General features: G+C 41.7%; 1 protein-coding gene across 1 annotated transcript in view; it reads right to left on the reverse strand.

The window, feature by feature from the left end:
• Positions 1 to 1,320: 1,320 nt before the first annotated feature.
• LOC107725603 (plexin-A4-like) overlaps positions 1,321 to 19,735 on the reverse strand; it is a 220,866-nt gene continuing 202,451 nt past the window's right edge. Inside the window, exons 27-32 of the mRNA XM_016534921.1 lie at positions 18,376 to 18,475; positions 16,177 to 16,367; positions 13,952 to 14,121; positions 9,776 to 9,988; positions 4,730 to 4,880; positions 1,321 to 4,573 (exon numbers count right to left, since the gene is read on the reverse strand). Of these exons, the coding sequence (XP_016390407.1) occupies positions 4,478 to 4,573; positions 4,730 to 4,880; positions 9,776 to 9,988; positions 13,952 to 14,121; positions 16,177 to 16,367; positions 18,376 to 18,475 (921 nt within the window). The 3' untranslated portion in view covers positions 1,321 to 4,477. The remainder of the gene's footprint in view (positions 4,574 to 4,729; positions 4,881 to 9,775; positions 9,989 to 13,951; positions 14,122 to 16,176; positions 16,368 to 18,375; positions 18,476 to 19,735) is intronic.

Raw genomic sequence — 19,735 nt, forward strand, 5'->3', positions numbered from 1 at the left:
CTGTGTGCTTTCCCATTTTTCATCTGCGCCTCGTGAAATGGTGCTTTTGGAAAATGAGCAGCACCACAAGGGATTCAGCATGACTTTAGACACTCTCAGAAGCCTAAGTGCTCTTATTCAGCTGTCTGTTTCTTAGCTCTACCTTTTGAGCCATTTCTGGTGAATTTGATAATGATTGCGTCTCCGTTCCTCCAGATGGGTGCAGACAGCATGTTGATATTTTTATCATATTATTTCTAAGCTGTTCAGTTTTCTGTGTGGGCCGTGGATGGCAGATCTCATTGCTGTCTGCAGCATCTCTGTTCAGTTGAGCTGTTTGGTTTCTCTGTTTACTCGACGGGAGCCTTTGCCGGATCTGTTGTCTTTTCACAGATGTTTACTTAGACAGATAGGACAAAGCACAACCAACTAATAATGCTAATTGCTTCCATCTGCTCCCCCGCAGCTGTCAATAGCCATTTTAGTCAATCCCAGCAACCATCGTTCATCCTGCATTCTTATTAGCCGGCCCGCACTGCGTCTGCAGCTGGAGAAAATTCTGCCGGAACGTTCCGGAATTAACAGATTCGGAAGAAAACGAGTTTGTTGATTGGAACAGAGGAACTAGGTTTAACATTTCAAAAGAACCAGTCAGACCACTATGTGGAAAATCCTTGCTGTTACGATGACCTTGCACTCAAGGCTAAAAGGCAAGAAATCACTCAAAAAGGGCAGACGCTTTTAGCACCTGTTGTGAGGTGGCATTTTTGTGAAGAGGTTTTAAAATCGCCATCTCGCTCTAACATTCCTCCAAGAGAGCCCAGAGACAAATGCTGAAAGGTCAGGGGGAACGCACTGGAGTTGTGGAGGGGAACGGTTTCTCGTTAACTGAGAGAAGCGATACAGTGCAATGAGATTAAATGTAATAAAGGTGGCAACTGAGCCCTCTGGCACTGTGAGACAGGAGGAGGTTAAAGCCTGAGTCTTTGTTTTTCTGCAAGATGACGGTTGTAAAAATGCTCTAGTGTTATTGAAGCAGGAAAAGAAATAGTAAAGGTCTGGTTTAGAGGGGTGGACGTGAAGGTTGAGGCCGTATCCAATCAGATTAGAGGTTGGTGCACATAAAGGAGTGAGATTGTATTCTTTCATAGACAGCTGTGTTGAAAATAGTTTATTTGGAACAGTTTTGAAAGTTGTGCGAATGGGCTTTGTGGGAGCAAGCGCTGCTGAGCTCTTTTGCCGCAATTTCTGTTTCTATGGAAACCGCAACTTTTCTGACTTCCCCATTAGGCTAATTCAAAGCAAGGTAGAGACACAAAATGAAAGACAGAAAACTCCATCTTTTTCATAATAAAGTTTATTCTATATTACAAATAGTATTTTGTTCTTGACTGCAAAATAGGAATGCATTATATTTACATACACAGGTATACAATTAATTATAACAAAGTTAGAGAAGCTTGCCTTTCCGCTGGTCTCTCTCTTTCTCTCCTCCCATCAGGATAACTCTATCTTGCATCAAATCTGGAAATATTAAAAAGTCTTTTCGAACAGGTCTGTGTAATGCCTGTTGTAACACTGAGCTAAAATGACTTTTTAGTTCTTACAAAATGTTTAAGGTGGAAACTTTATCAGGTCTTTTGGGCATAAAGGAAAGGGGGTCGTCCTGTTAAACGTACATGAGAGATGAAACGTGAAACACAGGATCAGAGTCATGAGGGAATCCAGGAACATAGCAGCTTTCCAATCAAATCATCATCAGCTCATTTAAAACCTCTGTGGACTTTATAAATGAGTTCCCAGAAGAAATAATGAAACACTTTCTAGTGTCAATTCTGAACTCATTTGCAAGATTTGTTATTCATTACCAAATATCAGTGTTGAAAGATTTACTAAAATAATAATAATAATGAAAATACCTAGCGTGGTGACAGTGGTATTTTATTGGTTTATCTCATTAGAATCATTAGTCGGGGGCAGCGGTGTACCTGAAATCCTGAAATACCTCAAAACAATCCTCTGTTACTAAGCTACACCGAAAAATAACAAGGGAGCTCAAAGCAATCACACATACAGAGACAATATCCAAAACAACATTAAAAAATAATTTGGTGTAATGCTAATGGAATCCTGAAAACATTAGGTTGCATCAAAATGATTCAAATGTACAGAAAAAAAGCAGCAATATAATATACGGACAGATATGGAGAACAACAACTGAACACATTCAGGGAATCAACTCTTTAGAGTTGCACATTAAAGACGTACAGTAAAAAACACAAATGCAATGTGTTGTGATAGTATGTTAGGTGTGACTGGACTGGCATGTGATGTTGTGGTCACATTTGCTCAGCGTGAACGAGAACTCTCAGATGGACGGCCTTCGTGAAAGGCGATTCACCTGACAGGAAGAGCAAAGGAGTCTGACGAAAGTCTAACAAGAGTTTGGTTCGGTTTAGAAATCCCTAGTAGTATTAGATAAATTGATAGCAAGGCAGTTCATTTCATATCATCCAAATAGGTCAGCATGCAAGGGTATATACTATATCTGCTTAAGGTTTTACCTTAGTCTTATTAGCATCTAACACATTCACAAAACATGGTCATGGCAGTTGAATGGAAGGGCAGGATAAAGGTTCCACCTTAACAGAGGTTGCAATTTTGAAGATGACAGCCACTTTTTTCCATCTTGTTCTTCCAAGCAAAAGAAAGAAAAGAACACATCCACATCATCAATTGCAAGGCTTATTTTTTCTGTTTTCCTTTTTTCTTTTTTTTTGAAGTTTAAATTGAAATACATGCGCTGAAAAAGCCAATAAAGCACCCAAGGTGGACCTGGGCAGATTCTCCACACATTCACATCACCACATAGGGTACGCTGTCAAGGGGAAAGAGGGGTTCAGAGGACAGAGGAAAGGTGGGCAGCTAAATTGTCTCTTTCCCTTTGTCAAAGTTACATCCAATACTAGTCCCGTCCTCGTCACGCCATCCGTTTGCTTTTGGAGTCGTTAAGCCCAGGTAAGATTCTTCTCTCAAGGCCGCCAGCAACACTTAAACTACAGCAAGCCCTTAAACTTCAGATCGGGATTTCTTTCCGCCTTCCCAGTTGTGCAATAACCGAACACGGACACGCAAGGGTAAGTATGGCCTCTGTGCTGTGCACAGAATAATGGACAGAAACAAATATGAGGCTGCAGACAGAGCGATAGCTTCGTTCTGCAGGTCATAAAACAAACAATGCCTTGTGTTCGCTTTCTCAGGGGTAATTTATTCGCTTTGCTCTTTTTTAAATTGGGCTCCTTTGGTTTTCTGCTGACCAACTTTGTCCACATGTGGGTTTTTCTAGAGGCTTCCAGAGTGTTCGTTTGGGTGGGACCCTGTGGCAGTTTCAACAACGCGCCATTTCCCCTTTTAACGGCTAATTCTGAGTAGGCTATTTTGTAATTAAAGCCCCCCTACTGGATGTGTGAACTGAGACACCTATTGAATGTGCTTTTTTTTGTTGTTAAGATTACTTCGTCCTCTTGCAGCACAGCGTAGGTCCTGGCAACCTCGCTGGAGTACAGAGAGAAGGCGTCGCTCTCTGGAAGAGGTGTGCGTGTGTGCTTGCTTCTAAGGGGGTCGAACCTTGGCTTCTCCTCCACTCATCTAGATAAGAGAGGATAAATTCAGATGTGCACAAGCCGGATAAATGCCGAAATGAAGGCTGGGGGTGAAGTGGTGAAGATGTGGGTATCCCACAAGACGACAGGTCTCGTATTTTAGTTTCACTGTCAAGTAAGGTCCCGGAAGAAACAAAAGAATTGAAGCACTAATTTGCTGCGTCCTGCTAAACGCTGAGGGTTTTAAACAAACCTCACTGTCTTCAAAGTGAGAATAAGCAGTCGGGATTCTCAAGGCTTGATTGTTCTCTTATCAAAGCGTATAAATGATCTTGCGCATCCCGTAAATCCAGTGTCCTCGAGGTGTTATGTGTCTTTTGAAATGGCCCGAATGGACTGCATTTTTCCGATGCATGCAGTACCATTTTTTTGTCTCATGTTTCAGTGTTTAATAAAGGTACTACAATGAACTGGACTCTATATTAGTGTCGTACACTACCCTAGTCATAAAAGTCAGAACAAATTGACACAAAAACATCGTGGTTTCTGCTTATCAGCTAAACTTTGAAGGCAACAGAATTTTTTTTTTCTTTTTCAGTCAGGGAGAAGGATGGAGGATGCAGTGACATGGAACTCGTAGGCAGCCACCCCTCCTCTACACAGCAGAGCCGGATGGCCACCCACTCTACTGCATCGTGGGTAATGTAGTCCTTGGCTCCTCCGCCCACCCTCCAGTTCCCATCTCTACTCTTCTAGGAAGCAGAGCTAATGTGATGCAAATGCTTATTTTTGTGGGAAGATTGCAAACAGAAGAGATGAGATAGATGGACAGGTCTTCACTCAGGCACGGCTCGGTTTCTGATGGATCTCCCAGTGCACTCTGGGAAATGCGGTCCTCAGCTCTCCAGGCTCATGAAGGCGACCACCTGCTCCAGCTTATAGGCCAGTCTCTGTTTCCTGGCACCATCATCCTGCTCCAGCGCAGACACAATCTGCCAGAGGGAGATGACACATCAGTTACACATGCCTCCAAATAACCACATATTCCTCTCATCTGCACTTCTCACTTTTATTTTTATATATTTTTTAGTAGAATATATCTTGGACATGTTCTTAACAGGCACTGTGGCGATTTAACAGGTTCATACCTCTTCTGTATATTTGCCCACGTAAGAGTAGATCTCGCTGAGGGAGCTCATGGTGTTGAACTCGTTCATGTGCATACGGGACTGTTCTGCCAGATATGCGTTCATATCCTGATCACTGATCGCAGGCATCTTACTAATGTCGGAGTAATATCTGCAGAGAAACGTAGAGAAACAGAAATAGCACAGGTTATTTAATGAACATTTAGAACTTGGACAGGTGACAGGGCTTGTTTATGAAGTCTTTTTATAATTCATGTAGAATAAGAATAGCATGTTTCAGGGTCATTTCTGGCACTGAGTGAGAGCTGTCACGCCCCTTCCAATCAGTTTGCCATTTACTTTCTGTGGCAGTACAGCTGCGGCTTACATCAGTGAGTGACTGTGAGTCTTAATGAGCTGCTGTCCTTGAAAGTTTTCCAGAGATCAGCGGAATCTATAGGATGCTGGAAATATTCAATAAATGTGCCCCACGCATATGCTGACACTAAACACACTCTAGCACATCCAAAACAAAATGTTCACATAAAAGCACACCGTTATTATAGATACAAGTACTCTTCCAAAACTACTGCCTAGGTAGACAGCATTGCAACAGTCATACTGTATGTGATTTGGAACACTCTAGTTAGGCAGAAACTTCTTGCATCAAAACTTGCAAATGTGTTTGATGTTACCATGTTGATAAGCTAATGCTGTGATACACTAATAAGCTTAAAAACACAGTGCACACAAACATTTGTATCCATTATTTTAATTTTGAATGCAATATGGTTATTGTAATCCATATTTCTGCTTCATTCACCACCTTGGATTTTTCCACTCAACCAGTCAATGCATTCTGGGATTGCCTTTTCATGGAGGATACATGTGACGCTACGGGGTATCTTATGAGGCAGTATAATTAACATGCCTATCTTTTGGAACAGCCTTCGTGCCTGGTGAGCGCCCACGATGCCTTAAAATGCTGTCTCTGTAGGCAGCTCACTAGGTTTTGGAACGGAGCAACACTGTCTGTTGTCTTTGGGTGGCTGGTGCGTGTGAGTGAGTGAAAGAGTGTTGGTGGAGGAAAAGCAATCAGTCACTGTCACCTGCAGCTGCAGAGGCTCAGTCGACTCTTTAATTAAGGCAGGTCATTTACATTTTTAATTCCTGCACCATGCCAACTCCTGGACTCGACACATTGACTGACTAACCGATGGCGTACGTGTCTGTTTCAGGCTCCCGTGAGCACCTTGAGTGGCAAGTACGTGCTGCAATGCACCATGGGGCATCAGTGGGGGAGAATGGCATGGTGTTGAATGAGAGAGATAGTGAGGGTTTATAATCTCCAGGTATGGCCTTCCCAAAGGAATCTATTCTCCAGTGACAGGTACACTCCCTAGAAGAGTTTAGCTTCTCTCTCTGCGTCCAGGCTAATGACTGGCAGCTCGTTTAGCACTAATTAATACCACGTTTAAATGTCAGCTGTTCGTCAGCCAGAACGAGTCCATGCTGGTTATTCCCTCGTATCGTGCATGTACTGCAAATGGCTAAAAACGGAGTTGCTACACACTGACCATGACTTTTACAGAAATAATAATGAAGAACTGGAAATGGCATTTAAAAGTAAATTGAATAGAGATTAGAATTATAATATTTATATGTTAATTACTATATATATATATATATATATATATATATTAAAATACACGTTTTCGTATTGATCCGTTCGGTTCGGTACGCATTACAAACCGAATGATTCGTTGGACTAATCCTATTTAATTTGGAAAATAAAAGAGCTTAAAGTGTGTGAAATATAATGTTCTCAGTGCCACTGCGCTCAACAAGACAGACCAAACAATGTAACAGGCACCGTGCTGTCTGCCCAGTGATAACCTCCTCTTTCTGGGGTGCGTCGAAAGACAATGATCTTGTATCGACGATAGCCAGAGATATTGTCAAAAGCATCAATTATTGGCAATATTAAGAGGATTTGGCATGTCCAATTAATGTAGGCCTGTTACATTCTTATTTTTATTATGTCTATTATTATGAAACTACTTTTCGGCCTATTATTAAATTAAAATTACAACTAATTTGACAGTGGTGTCACGGTTCAGTACGTTTTCGATGTGGGGGGTAATTGCTTACGTCACGATGTTGGAAATATTTCTGTTTTAAAGCATGAAGGCGAGCCAATGAATATCACATAAGCAATGTGCAAACTTTGCGCAAGAGTTATGCCGGTGACCGTCTCAGATCTCAGTCAATTCACTATGCAGAAAGTGAAAGTATTTGTGAAAGTTTGTGAACCGTTACACTCCTAATATATATATGAGTTCATCCTGTTTTAAAACATGAAGGCGATATCGCGATGTGCGCTTCCGCGATAGTCACATCGCAGGATGTGCGATGTGTAGTATACTGACCATAATATTTATAGCCTGTCGTGTCGCGCCGCCCCGCACCGTTAAAGTCTGTCTACACTGGATGTGACTTGGACCTTTGCAAATCATCTGAACTGTGTGTGAGTGCGTCATAAATAGAATGCGGCATCAGTCTGAATTCCATTTACTTCCACGCGTCTATTAATGACACATATGCACGCAATTATGTCAAAATGCATGTCTCTGTTGTAAACACAGTTGCTTATGGCTTAGGTGAAGGTAAACAATTGAGAAAGAAAATGGATGTGTGAGAAAATTTTGTCACTTTAACAAAAATGTATTAGATTTAATTTATACAGTGAAGACTTTGCAGTGTTATTTTACATCTGATTATTCAATTTCTGTACCTGAATACTTTGCTTTACTTTTTTCAGGTAGCCTAAATCTCTGTTTATTTCATTTGTATCTTTGTTCTATTATATTTATCTATGCTTGTAATTTGTTTATTTTCTATGCTAATTTACTCACCTACAAAATCACCCCAATCATTGATTTTTTCCCCCAAATAGAGCTATTTAAGTCTTCTGGTGATTTTTTTTTTTCATATAGCAATATATATCGCAGAAAAACAAAATATCGCAATATGAGTTTTTTTCCAATATCGTGCAGCCCTAACACATACAGTATACGTTATATTTTGAAAAAATATATGCATAATAGATGTATTTAATATATACATAATTTATGTATTTACATGTATATATTTATATATACACATAATAAATATACACAGTACACACATATATTATGTACACAAAAACTTTTATTTAGGATGCGATTAATCGTTGCCCAGCACCCTATAAAAAAGGATTTGTATGAACATGTTCTCAAGGGCATGGTACCCCTGACAGTGAATTTAGCTTGCTCCCAAACACACCCTGACCAAACGCTGCCTCATTTACCTCTTTCCCCTAAAACAGATCAACCCCTGCATTTATGAAGACATGAAAGGATCAAAGGCAGCACTTCAGCACCTGTCCTTGACTCACTCGCTTTTCTTGCTGTCTTTTTTGCTGGGTAATTTTAGCATGGCCCTCTTCATGTGCCCTGCAGTCTTGAATGTGTGCGTGAAAGAGTCTCAGCATGGTGCGCATCTCTAATCTGTAACTCTCTCTTCTCAAATCATCTGACAAAAAGAAAACCGAAGGATTGTCTCAATTCGCACAGATTTGTCACCTATCAGGATATTACCGAAAACAACCAATTAAGGAGCAACGTGAGAGCTGCAACTCAGAACAAAGAATGCATCTTTGAGAATGCATTTTACCTGGTTTAAACACATAGATGTCATCACCTATAATTAAAGCAGGCTTTTCTCACCTCAGTAGGCACGTTTTAGTATGATCTCAGTCCTTAAAGATGTGTAACACATTAGCTAATGCATGAAAATGAGCTTTCTCTCCATCTCAGCTCTTTCGTAGTGAATGTGAGCTGGCAGCATGATTACACTCTTATCATTTTCCCCATCACGCTCGTCTGCCAGCTACCAATCTCCTCCTGCAGCCTCTAATACCTCACGGCAAATAAACACGTTAGTCAGAGGCTGAGGGTCAGTGTGCGTGAGCAGAGACACACGGCGCTGATGAGTTTTATCAGATCTGTTTACTGTAGGGTGGAGGGCTTGAGTAGACCAGCACTGTGTGCTGAATTGAGCAGAAAACAATAGAATCATTTAAAGCTCCTTCACAGTCTCCAAATGTGCCTAATTCCATATTATATAGCATGCGAAAAACACCAGTTTGTAAAAAGAGTATGTAAAAAAAATCATAGCATTCGAAAAACAGCGAGAAGTACCATGAAGCCATGGGAGAGGAGTTGTGAATGGCAGTGAAGCAATGCAACTGATGCTGGTAGGTCACGTGACAGTGACAACATCTGAATTTCATTCATACTATCTATACACCAGGGGCGTTTCCTCTGATGAGACAAGGGAGACAGTGTCTCCTCAAAATATTGAATGAGAAAACAAATTCTGTAGTACAAAAATAAAACAATGCCAATATTACAAAATTTAACATTAAAAAGTGTATAAATAACTTGCTTTTTTTCTAAAGAAACATTGTCCAACAGACCCCCTTGGTGGGGGTAAAAGAAAATGAATAGTAATGACCCAAATGCAGTACCTACTAGACAGCATGCAATTTCGGACGCAGCTTTTTACAGTCATTGCATATAGGAAGATGGCGTTCTTTAGCTGTATTTACCCATGATTCTCCTTTCTTGGCATTGGAGTTTCTGACCCAGAGGATTGTGGGAAAAGCAGAAAAGTTTGTCTCTCTCACCAAACAGTGACTAATTGCTCTGGTGCAGTGTTGGGTAGACCCAGAAGATCTACTGAACTACAATAGAGCTGCAATTCATCATCCTGGAGCTCTACAACACACTTCAGTCTGATTACCAGCAGCTACACACATTCTCCCACACACACACACACACTAAAACACTCCAGCGGTTTCTACAGAACTGCTTCACACTAAGACCTTAGAACCATGCAAACCGCAGGAAGTCTACTTTCCCGATATGGGTTTGTCAGGCTGCAGTGGTCCACCAAATACCATGATTGACAGTCTTTGGGTTTGCCTGTTTAATCACTTATAAACATACAAATGTTCTTGCTCACCTCTCCACCCAGCTCTTGTAGCTGGGAATGTCCTTGGCATACAGCAGCTTGTTAGAGGGGGAGTCTTTGCCCAGGCGGTGCTCTGACGTCGAGCAGGAATCCATGAAGGTTTGCGCTACCACAGACAGACAGGCGTCCGTGATGCTGCTCTTATGGATGTCGAACACAAACTGTGGGTTCTTGATCACATTCACCCAGAACCGTAGAGGTAGACTGTGGAGAGCAGAGAATGTTTTAATGACATTCTATTTTTAAAAGCTCTTTTAATGCATAAGAAAGCAGTTTTGGAACAGGAAGCAGTGGCTTTATGAAACCTCAGACTGCTCTTAAATGATCTAAATATATATTGATTAGATAGTAGAATGATATTGATAAATTATTTTTATTTAGATGTGCAGAGACAATTTTTCCAGTCTGAAATGGCACCATGAGTATTTGCGCCATACTCAGAGAGCTTTACTAATACATCTCATATTAGTTTGTTTGTATCCGAGCGCTGCCCTGCAATTGTGCACCTGTCCAAAACAATAAAAGTATACAAGGCTACTTTATACCCCAGCCCATTTGTGCTAAAATGAAATCAACTTAGCCTAGGCCCTAGGAGTGTGTGCGTGCACGTCTCGAGGGTCACAGATGTTGTTTGGTCTGGGACTTTGCGCGCTTGTGTCAGAGACTGCAGAGTTCTCATTAGTTTTCAAGGCAGCTTTGCTTTTGTCTTAGATAACAAAAACTGAAGAGAGGAGACGAGGGAATAAGAAAGGACACTGCAGTGAAATGGACGCAGAGTTTCGCATCAAAAGAAAAGAGAGAAAACCGTCAACAAAAGCTTTTCCATAGCAGCCTCCTCTCTGTTGCCCTCTGAATTCATTCAACAATAACAACTGCACCAAAGAGGATTTAGAGCACAAACCATGTATTATGACTCCCAAATTAATCAGAGAGAATCAACTGGGATTATCTGCGCTCTATCAAAAGGATATCAATGCTTTAACAACGAGTCAACACTCTCGTAAACCTGCCACAGCTGGCATCTGTGAAGATCATATTCTCTGTACAGAACAAAAAGCAGGACGTGTCTAAAGCACCATACTTTAGAGAGCTCTCAGCGGAGAGAGTGAGTGGATCAGGAGATGGGAATGATGTCTGGATGGACTAGATCCCAGCTAAATATAGCACTCAGCTCAGCGCAGCCCTCTCTGGGAAAAGCCTCACATTCTTCCGTCAAGTCTTTTGGGTTTCTTCTGTCTGTTTTTTGTGTAAAGGTAGAAATATTTGTAACGTGCGAAATGGTTCCTATGTAGTAGGGAACCGCTGCTTTATGTCCAATAAAGTGCCTAAAATAATGTCTTTTTTATCTTAATGTTCGAACTAGTTGATTAGTGAGGTTTATCTAGAAATGCATTTGAGGTCAGGTGAACTTAATTGAGGTGAACCTAATTCTACAGGACATTAAATGTGCGGTCACATCATCAAAATTCAGGGAAACTTCTGCTAAATTTCACAGGCAAGAAAGGTCCACCGTGTTGACCAACTTGAACCCATTGAGAAATCCGCATGGGAAAATCTTCCCGATTGTGTGGAATCCAAATGAAATAACCCACAAAAATTTGCTGAACAACGCTGAATGTGACTGCAACTTGGACCAATCGACTTGTCTATTTTGAAAATATGTACTTTTGCAAATCCTTACTTGATATTTGTTTATGGACATTAAAGTGTCTGTATGTACAGTGGGTACGGAAAGTATTCAGACCCCCTTAAATTTTTCACTCTTTGTTATATTGCAGCCATTTGCTAAAATCATTTAAGTTAATTTTTTTTCCTCATTAATGTACACACAGCACCCCATATTGACAGAAAGAAAAACAATTCTGTGTTTTTCTGTCAATATGGGGTGCTGTGTGTACATTAATGAGGAAAAAAAAGTAACTTAAATGATTTTAGCAAATGGCTGCAATATAACAAAGAGTGAAAAATTTAAGGGGGTCTGAATACTTTCCGTACCCACTGTATAATAGCATAACGTATAATGCATTACTGCCTGACTTCAGTATGTAACCGCATCAGATGAATAGCACATTGGTAGCCACTGCAATGCGCCAATGAGCATTTGCATAGTTTAACTTTTTTGCATTGTTTAACTATGTTGCATCGTCACTGTTGCCTCAAATTTCCAACTCATAAAAATCAATGACGTTCAGTTGTTCTGTTGCAACAAATCACTGTCAGTGTGAACACCCATTCAAAACTAAAGCAATAGCATTAATTTTGGTCATCTGCATTTTGAGTAGCTCAACAAAGAGAGTTAATTTAACCACATCAAACAAACTGCTTTGATTATCTGTATCTCTGCATTGACAGCTTCTACTTTGATTGACAGGCTGTACCGCCCAATCCTCGCCCAGTCACAAGATAGACAATGGCATGATGGATGATTCACAAGAGCCTCGTCCATCAGCAATCCATCTCTGCCTGGCTTTGGTTAAAGATCTGATGCTTAAGGCTTCCTTTGATGCATTTGAAGAAGAGATTTGTAACAAAACTGGGGAATCCATCATTTAGGTTGTGATTTGTTTGAATGAATCCTTTTGGGTTTGATAAGTCAGTCTAGATGTTTATGGGATTCACACAGAAAGAACTGCACCCACTGATAGCAGTGTTAATTTGCATTTGCTTTATGCATTGTTTTAGCACTAGATTCACCTAATCTATTTGAATCAGATGGCCAAAAATCTGTTTTTAAAATAGCTCTTAAAAAGGTTAAAATGTGCTCGATTATGGGTGGTTAGTGAATAAGATTAAAGATTTTTTTTTTTTTTTTTTTCTGAAATACTTGGTTTGGTCAGTGTCTCAAAGGTGCTCAAGGCATTGCCTCGTATCGAAGGTCGTCCAGGGGCTTCACTGAAATACTTGATTTGGCCAGTCTAGACTGTTATTCTCACCACTAATATTAAAGAAGTGTTTGTCTGTGTAGGACACACTCAGATAAGAGGATAAGGAAGAGACTCGGACATCTTAAGTTGCCATCTGGATTGTCTGGAAGTCTCATATTTGCAAAATCAATCAAAACGAGAAACCCCTCACTGCACCTCGCACAAATAATTTCACTTCCCCATTAAGAACAATAATAATTGGTAAAGAGAATTGAAGAGCAAACACTAACAGGCTGTAAACAAAATCGTGATTATGCCTGTGCCTTCATGGCCAAAAGCATTTAGCTTTAGAATGTTAAAATCCTCTACAGACAGCAAATATGCCCCATCCACGGCTCTGGTCCAATTAACGGCCTGTGTGGTGGCAGCAGCACATCTAGCCGCACAAATAAAGCTGAGCCTGTTGTTTTGTGCACAATATCTGAAAATGGAGCTATTTCATTCTCTGTGAGAGACATTAGTTGTCAGCAAAAAGCTGGGTAGCAGTGCATTAGTCCTGTAGAAGACCCTGTCACGCGCATTAAAAAATATCACAGACGCCGCAGTGGCATCAGGCTGTAATGCCCGGCGATGAGTGTGAGATGATAAATCGCTATTTAACGTTCCACTCTTTGCGAGAACGATTCCATTAATGTGCAATGCAAGAGTGACCCTCTGTGCTCTCCAAAAACACTTAACGCTCTCAAATGGCCCTGAAACACACTGCGGGGTGAGACGGGGAGAAATTAGGTCTATAAAACAGAGCAAATAGGGACTGTACCCACCGCCCCCCTGCCGTGCCCTCACATCGATATCATCGCTTCAACCCCCATAGCCCTTTGGGGTGGTGCGTGATGGGACGTTGGCAGAGGCTAATGATAGATTACCACTCATTAAATGTAATGCCAAGCTTTCCTTTCCCCTCTCATCCACTCCACCCCCTCTTCCTTTCTCACTCGATCTGCTAGTTGTTTCTTTAACCCCCACAACCCCCTTCCACCATTGGGACGTGCCTCTAAATTGGTTGGGTCAAATTAATTTGGAAACGAGCGCTATTAATTCCTCTCATACTCATTGCCATAGTGATGTCCATGGTAACAGCTACATTAGTGGCAGTGTTAAGGTATCTGCTTTTATGGGTCTGTTACTATAGTTTTCCATTTCAGTTTCGTTTTAATTTAGGTTGTATTATATATGGACCTATTTTTCATATATACATTTTATTCAAAATTATATAATACTATGCGTTTATGAGGCCTCTTACCAGTTGCTCTTCCATGTGTGTCTGACGTGCGGGTCGTGAATGTTGTGCTTGTCGGCCTGCTCATCCAGGAAGTCAAACATGTACTTGATAGCGAGAGGAAGGGCACTTCCTCTGTGTGCTGTGCTGAAGATGGTCTCAAACAGGTCATCCACAAACTTCTGTAGAGTGCCCTGAGGAACCACAAAGAAATGTAGAACAGGGTTAATTTTCATCCATCCCATCCAATTCACTCTGTCCTATACTTTATTTAAATGACAAATATACTTGTGTTACCAGCATTACAGAGGCAGGCCATATATGAAGACCCTGATATTTAGCAATGACACAAGCTGCTGTGTTTCTCAGAAACGTTATCTGTGTTTATGAGTATTTGTGGGCCACCTGTCAGTAATCCCACCATCGCTACCAGCGTTCCTGAATCAAGCTCTTTGATAGTGAAAGTGTTATTTTGACGTTCACCTTTAATATCACGTAACGGAAGCGATTCTGCCTAAGCTGCTTTGTGCAGATGGATTAACGTCCACCCCGCACCATTGACCCTAATTTGATTTAATGGCGGCGAGTCTAAGAAGGAGAGAAGACGACAGAATCTAATCCACTTGTAATGAAAGAACTGATAGGATGCACGGAAGAGAGAGAGAGAGGAAAATATCTCGCAGCCAGCACCGGCTTCGCATCCGGATGAGGTGTGCACAAGGCACAGCACACAAAATCCTATTTCCGTTTGAGCAGACGGCAAGAGTCGACGGGGAAGAAGAAAAAAATCCCGTTAGCTGACAATCACGACAATAATTCTACTGTGTCCCAGATCCCTGACAGCTTATCTTTTCCCTATGAAGATGAAAATACATATTTCTCACTCGCGTCCTGTATCAACGCAGCGACAGCTGCAGGAGGCTGGCAACAGGGATGGCTGCGAGGGTTCTGACAGGTGTCATCCTGTGTGACGACTGACATCATCATTAGTCGCCCAGAAACCAAAGTGGCTATTTGCAGCCGTTTGAAATGTACCTGGTCATTATAGCGCACTTAAAAGCATGCTATCAGACACAGGCAGGCAGTCGTAGAAGCATTAAACTTCAAGTGATCTCGTTCCGGACAGGTGAGGAAAGAACATTTGTGTAATTGCAAACAGAAAGAGGAGGGAAAAGTGCAAAAGACAGAACGGTAGAGGAAGAAAGATTAAATAAAGCCTGGCATAATGTAGGGAGATGGAAAAAGGTAAAGCTCACCCATCCTCAGAGACGCTGATGGACCGAATGCGGAAAGCATCAGCACCCCAGGCAGATCACTGGTATTTATTGCAGGGGTGAAAGCCAAACAGTCAATTACTGTGCTGTCACACCAATCATTTTTCACCAAGAGAGATGGTGTCTGTGATAAACTGGTTATTTCACAGAAATAATCCATCTAAAAATATGACACACAGTCTGCAAGCGGAGTAAGGTAATCACTAGGGCATTTGTGTGTTCGAAAAAAGTTGTGTGACACTCGGTTACTTGGTTACATCAGGAACATTTCTTGATGGTCAGAATCATAGACACATGCAGTTCTGCAAAAAGCAGATTTCTGTGCCAGTACTTCAGTTTCCCAGCCTTTAAGAAAACATGGACAGGGGCCTTCACATCCAAGTTTAACCAAACACTAAGTCACAACTATGGGGTTTCTTTTCTTTGTGAATCTTCCCTTTGTGGATCGTCCAGTTATTTATAAAAGTCATAGCACAACTGTCATCAATAAACTGCTATGTTTTTAGGTTTACAGTACAGGATGACTTGAGTGCCAAAGTACAACTCTGAGGGTTATGGATTTGAATAATGATCTATAGTAATATTGATGCCTGCTTAATCAAACAAAATCTTCTATTCCATTTCTTCAGCTTCCTGATGTCCTTGAAGCACTATGCTTTTCTGGTAGTGAGGGATCAGTACTCTGTTTACCAGCTCTGCTGTTGCTGTGACGTCAAGTCAGTCAGCATGAAACTAATGGAAAAAAACAGACAAACTGCAGTTTGGCGCAAACAGCATAAACATGAACCATCTGACACTGTGGCCTCTTGCGACAGTCACTAACTCCACAATCTTGCCATTTGATCTCATTCTAGAAGCTTCGCTTGTTTCAGGAAGGATTAGATCTGTTGACAACTTCAACCATTTTCGGGGCCGTTCAATACGTTCTGGCATGTGTCTAACGGCTGGAATATTAAACATGGTGGCAGAGCTTACCTTGGTGGACAACAGTCTGGTCAAGTAGATCTCCGAGACCATCTTGCTGCCACGGTCTCCCTCCTTCTGGTCTCCATGCTCATGGTTCTTCACCAGATGCCACACCTTGACGCCGCTCTCCAGGTCAGGTGTGATCATTGGTGTGCGGGAACGCAGGCTGTCTGGACTGCCCGTGTACTTGATCATGTTTTCTGTTGGAGTGAAAAGACAAAGACCCATCAGATGGCAGTTCCTCCTCATTCTTCCTTTGCTGACAAATGTCCCATGCAGCTGTTCAAATCTGTTCCTATCTGTACAAAACACGTTGCCTTTTGTTGTGCAGTACTCGAGATTGGATATGAATCATTTAGAACATACGGATCCTTAATTTTTCATCCCTCGCTCTCCTGCGCACTTTCTCTCTGGTGAACGTGCGCGTTTGCTCACTTTTGCGGACACAAAATCGAACAGGTGTCAGGCCAGATGAAATATTCATGCTTCAGCCAATAGGGAGAGATCAGCCATGACATTTAAAAAAAAATAAAAACCCGGAGCTCAATGATTGTTTACACAGTGTGAAAAAAAATTGATTGGTAAAGGCCTGATTTGGTAAGATAAAAAAAATGGTTCACAGTGGCAGATGCAACAGAAATCAATCTCTCCAGGGGAAAGAAGCAGAGAGAGAAGAGGAGGAGGATCCTGATAAAGAAAGACAATAACACCTTCAGGAAAAGAAGAACAGAGAGGATGACAAACAAAAAAAAGGAATGATGTTGAGTGTGTATATTTGCATTTCTTCCCCTGGTGCTGATCTCGGTGTGGCTATGTTCACACCGCCTCAATTTGGAGTTCAAATATTCAAGACTTGACCAAATTTTGAGAGTGAGTGTTGATATTTGCTGTATTAACCAAGCAAGTTTTCTGTAGCACAAATTGTTCATTATAAGCACTGACTGTGTGAACGTAGCCTATATTTTAGTAGAGATCTAATTAATAACCAGCCTCACAAAGGTCTCACAAAATGTCTTTCCAGGTGTTTCAAAACGTGTCTCTTGCTGAACCTGTTAGAAGAGCCTCAATGTCGTTTGAAGCTAATTCTGAAAGAGTGAAGTGATGTATGGCATTTTTTTCCTATCTTTCCCATCAGTCACACTCCCTCTCTCTCTTCTATAAGGCTCATTTAGAGTGCAGGAAAGTATATGGAGATGAGATGATTTTAATGGTCTATTTGATGTCTATTTGGAGTGCTCGGACAGCCCTGAGCTTTGATCTTGCGCTTTATCAGACCCAATCGTACGAGGGACTGATGGCGGGCGAATGACAGGGACTGAGTCTCAGGAGGGAAGTCAAGTGCAAAGAGACTCATTTTCCCTGCTTTTACCCATAGACTGTATAAAAACATGGACGTAGTGTCTGTGACGTCACCCGTTGGCTTCCGAAGAGCGTTTTTGAAGCTCAAAGTGGGCGGAGGCGGCCGTCGCCATCTTGGCAGCACGTCACCGTGCGTCACTCCCGGATAATCGAAAATGGGCAAAGAGGCGGGAGCTGGTTGCTGAAACCACGCCCACCTAGCTCGACGGTGGTGACAGCAGCGGCAATCCACCTGTCACTCAAGTGGCCACGCCCTTAATTATGCATAACTTTAAGGCTTAATATAATTTAAACGGATGAGTTATAAAAAAATTCACCCCCCTCACAGTTGTCATGAAGGGCAAAATTAGCTATATAGACCAAAATCATTTTTTGAACCAGGCTGTAAACATGTTTTTTTCTGCTGTAAAGTTGGGCATTTTAACATGGGGAGTCTATGGGATTGACTCCCTTTTGCAGCCAGCCTCTAGCGGCCAGTTGACGAATTACAGTTTAAGTCACTTCCGTGTTGGCTTCACGAGAGAGAGCGGGAGGTTGCCGCTTGCTTTTACCTTTGTATGCTGCCAGACTATCTCGGCTCTCTCCACGTAATTCCGTTTGAGCTTTGTTCCTGTTCTCTTTTGTGAGTGGCTGAGACGATACACATTTAACATCTCTTACCTCCCTGTGAGATGACAAGACTGTTTTTATACTCCTTTTCTGTTCTTAGTGCAGCTCAGGTGGAATGTTACCCTACCCTGCTGTAGAAACTTTAGTCAGTTGATTATTGTTTTATATAGTGTGCCGTACGTTTTGTTTCAGAGATATGGATGCATTTTAGAATTAGAAAAAAAGTTGACAAACACAAACCATATTTGCTAGCAGAGGTTCTGGAGACCGTGGAGTTGTTCACAGAGTTGTATGCGGTGACCTGCTTTGGTACGAGAGCTACCACAGCATTATCAGGCACCTGCGGACAAAGAAACAAAGATTATCCTACACAACATTTCAGACGTCTTTAAAAAACAAGTATGATGTCTTCAGCACCTTAATGGTTGCATAGAGTTTGGGTCATTGGTCCAAAAATATTTTATTTCTCATCTAGGTAAATGTTAAACTGCATGAGTGAGGGACAGGATGGGATAATCTGCTTCCATTTCAATAAGTCCCTTCCGGTGGGATGGGTCGGGCTATTTAACTATATGCCTCAGCAACTGCTAACCACAGTAAGCCTTAGCAAGCCAAATTCAATTAACACATGGGGGCCTCTACTACCCAACCACACATCCCTCCATCCACATAATTTGCCATTGGATGCCTGCGGCACTTATAGGGTTAACTGAGGTGACTATAGATCTAGATGATGTGGGCTCAGAACTGCATGGGGACCCAAACCACAGCAGGAGGGAGAATATGGGCTTCACAGACCATTAGGACATTATTTTTACACCCTTAACCTCTTTTCTCCCCGGACAAACTCGACATGAAGTCGTCCTCGTTTACTGCCGCGGCCCATGAGGACAGCCGTCCAAACTTCAACAGAATCAAACACACCTCAGTATAGATGAATGACTGTGTGAAAGGATACTTCAGACAAGGGCTATATTTCCCTGAAAAGGGGCTTTTTAGAAAACAGCAGAGATTTTCTCTTTTATCTTTCCTCTGCGGGCAAGTTTACGCTTTAAGAGAGTCTCTGTGTTCCTGATAGCATTCAGACACGTCAGATATCCGAGATGGGGCTTATACAACCCCAATGTGAAGCTTCCTAAGAAGACATCAAAGAATTAATGTCAGAGCCAGATGCATTTGTAGCACCTCGATTTGGAGGAAAGTATCAAAGATGACTTGAGATATACATTAGAAATGCACAGAGGATCCTTAATGATTTAGTGTGACACTGTACGACTTTTCGTGTTGTTTACTAGACTAAACAAGGGAATTCGGTGCTATTACAAATGAAAGGAAGTCTGTCATGAACACGTATTTGGTGCAAGGACAGCAATGAAGAAATGGAAAATGGTACGGGGTGCACAGAGGGTCTTCAGCAACTCTAACAGGCTTAGGGTGTCTGATAGCTTTTTTGTCAAGGATAGCATGCCCTCCCCGACTGAAAATGAATTAACTTCTGTCTTCATTATCTCATCTCCGATTCCAATCAACAGTTAATCCATCCTGCCACTTGCAGCCCTGCACCCATGCGCCGCCCCATGACATTTAATTTGAGTACTGT

The sequence above is a fragment of the Sinocyclocheilus rhinocerous genome, unplaced genomic scaffold (genome assembly GCF_001515625.1).
Source record: "Sinocyclocheilus rhinocerous isolate Xijiao unplaced genomic scaffold, SAMN03320098_v1.1 scaffold153, whole genome shotgun sequence".
In the NCBI taxonomy this organism is placed as follows: domain Eukaryota; kingdom Metazoa; phylum Chordata; class Actinopteri; order Cypriniformes; family Cyprinidae; genus Sinocyclocheilus; species Sinocyclocheilus rhinocerous.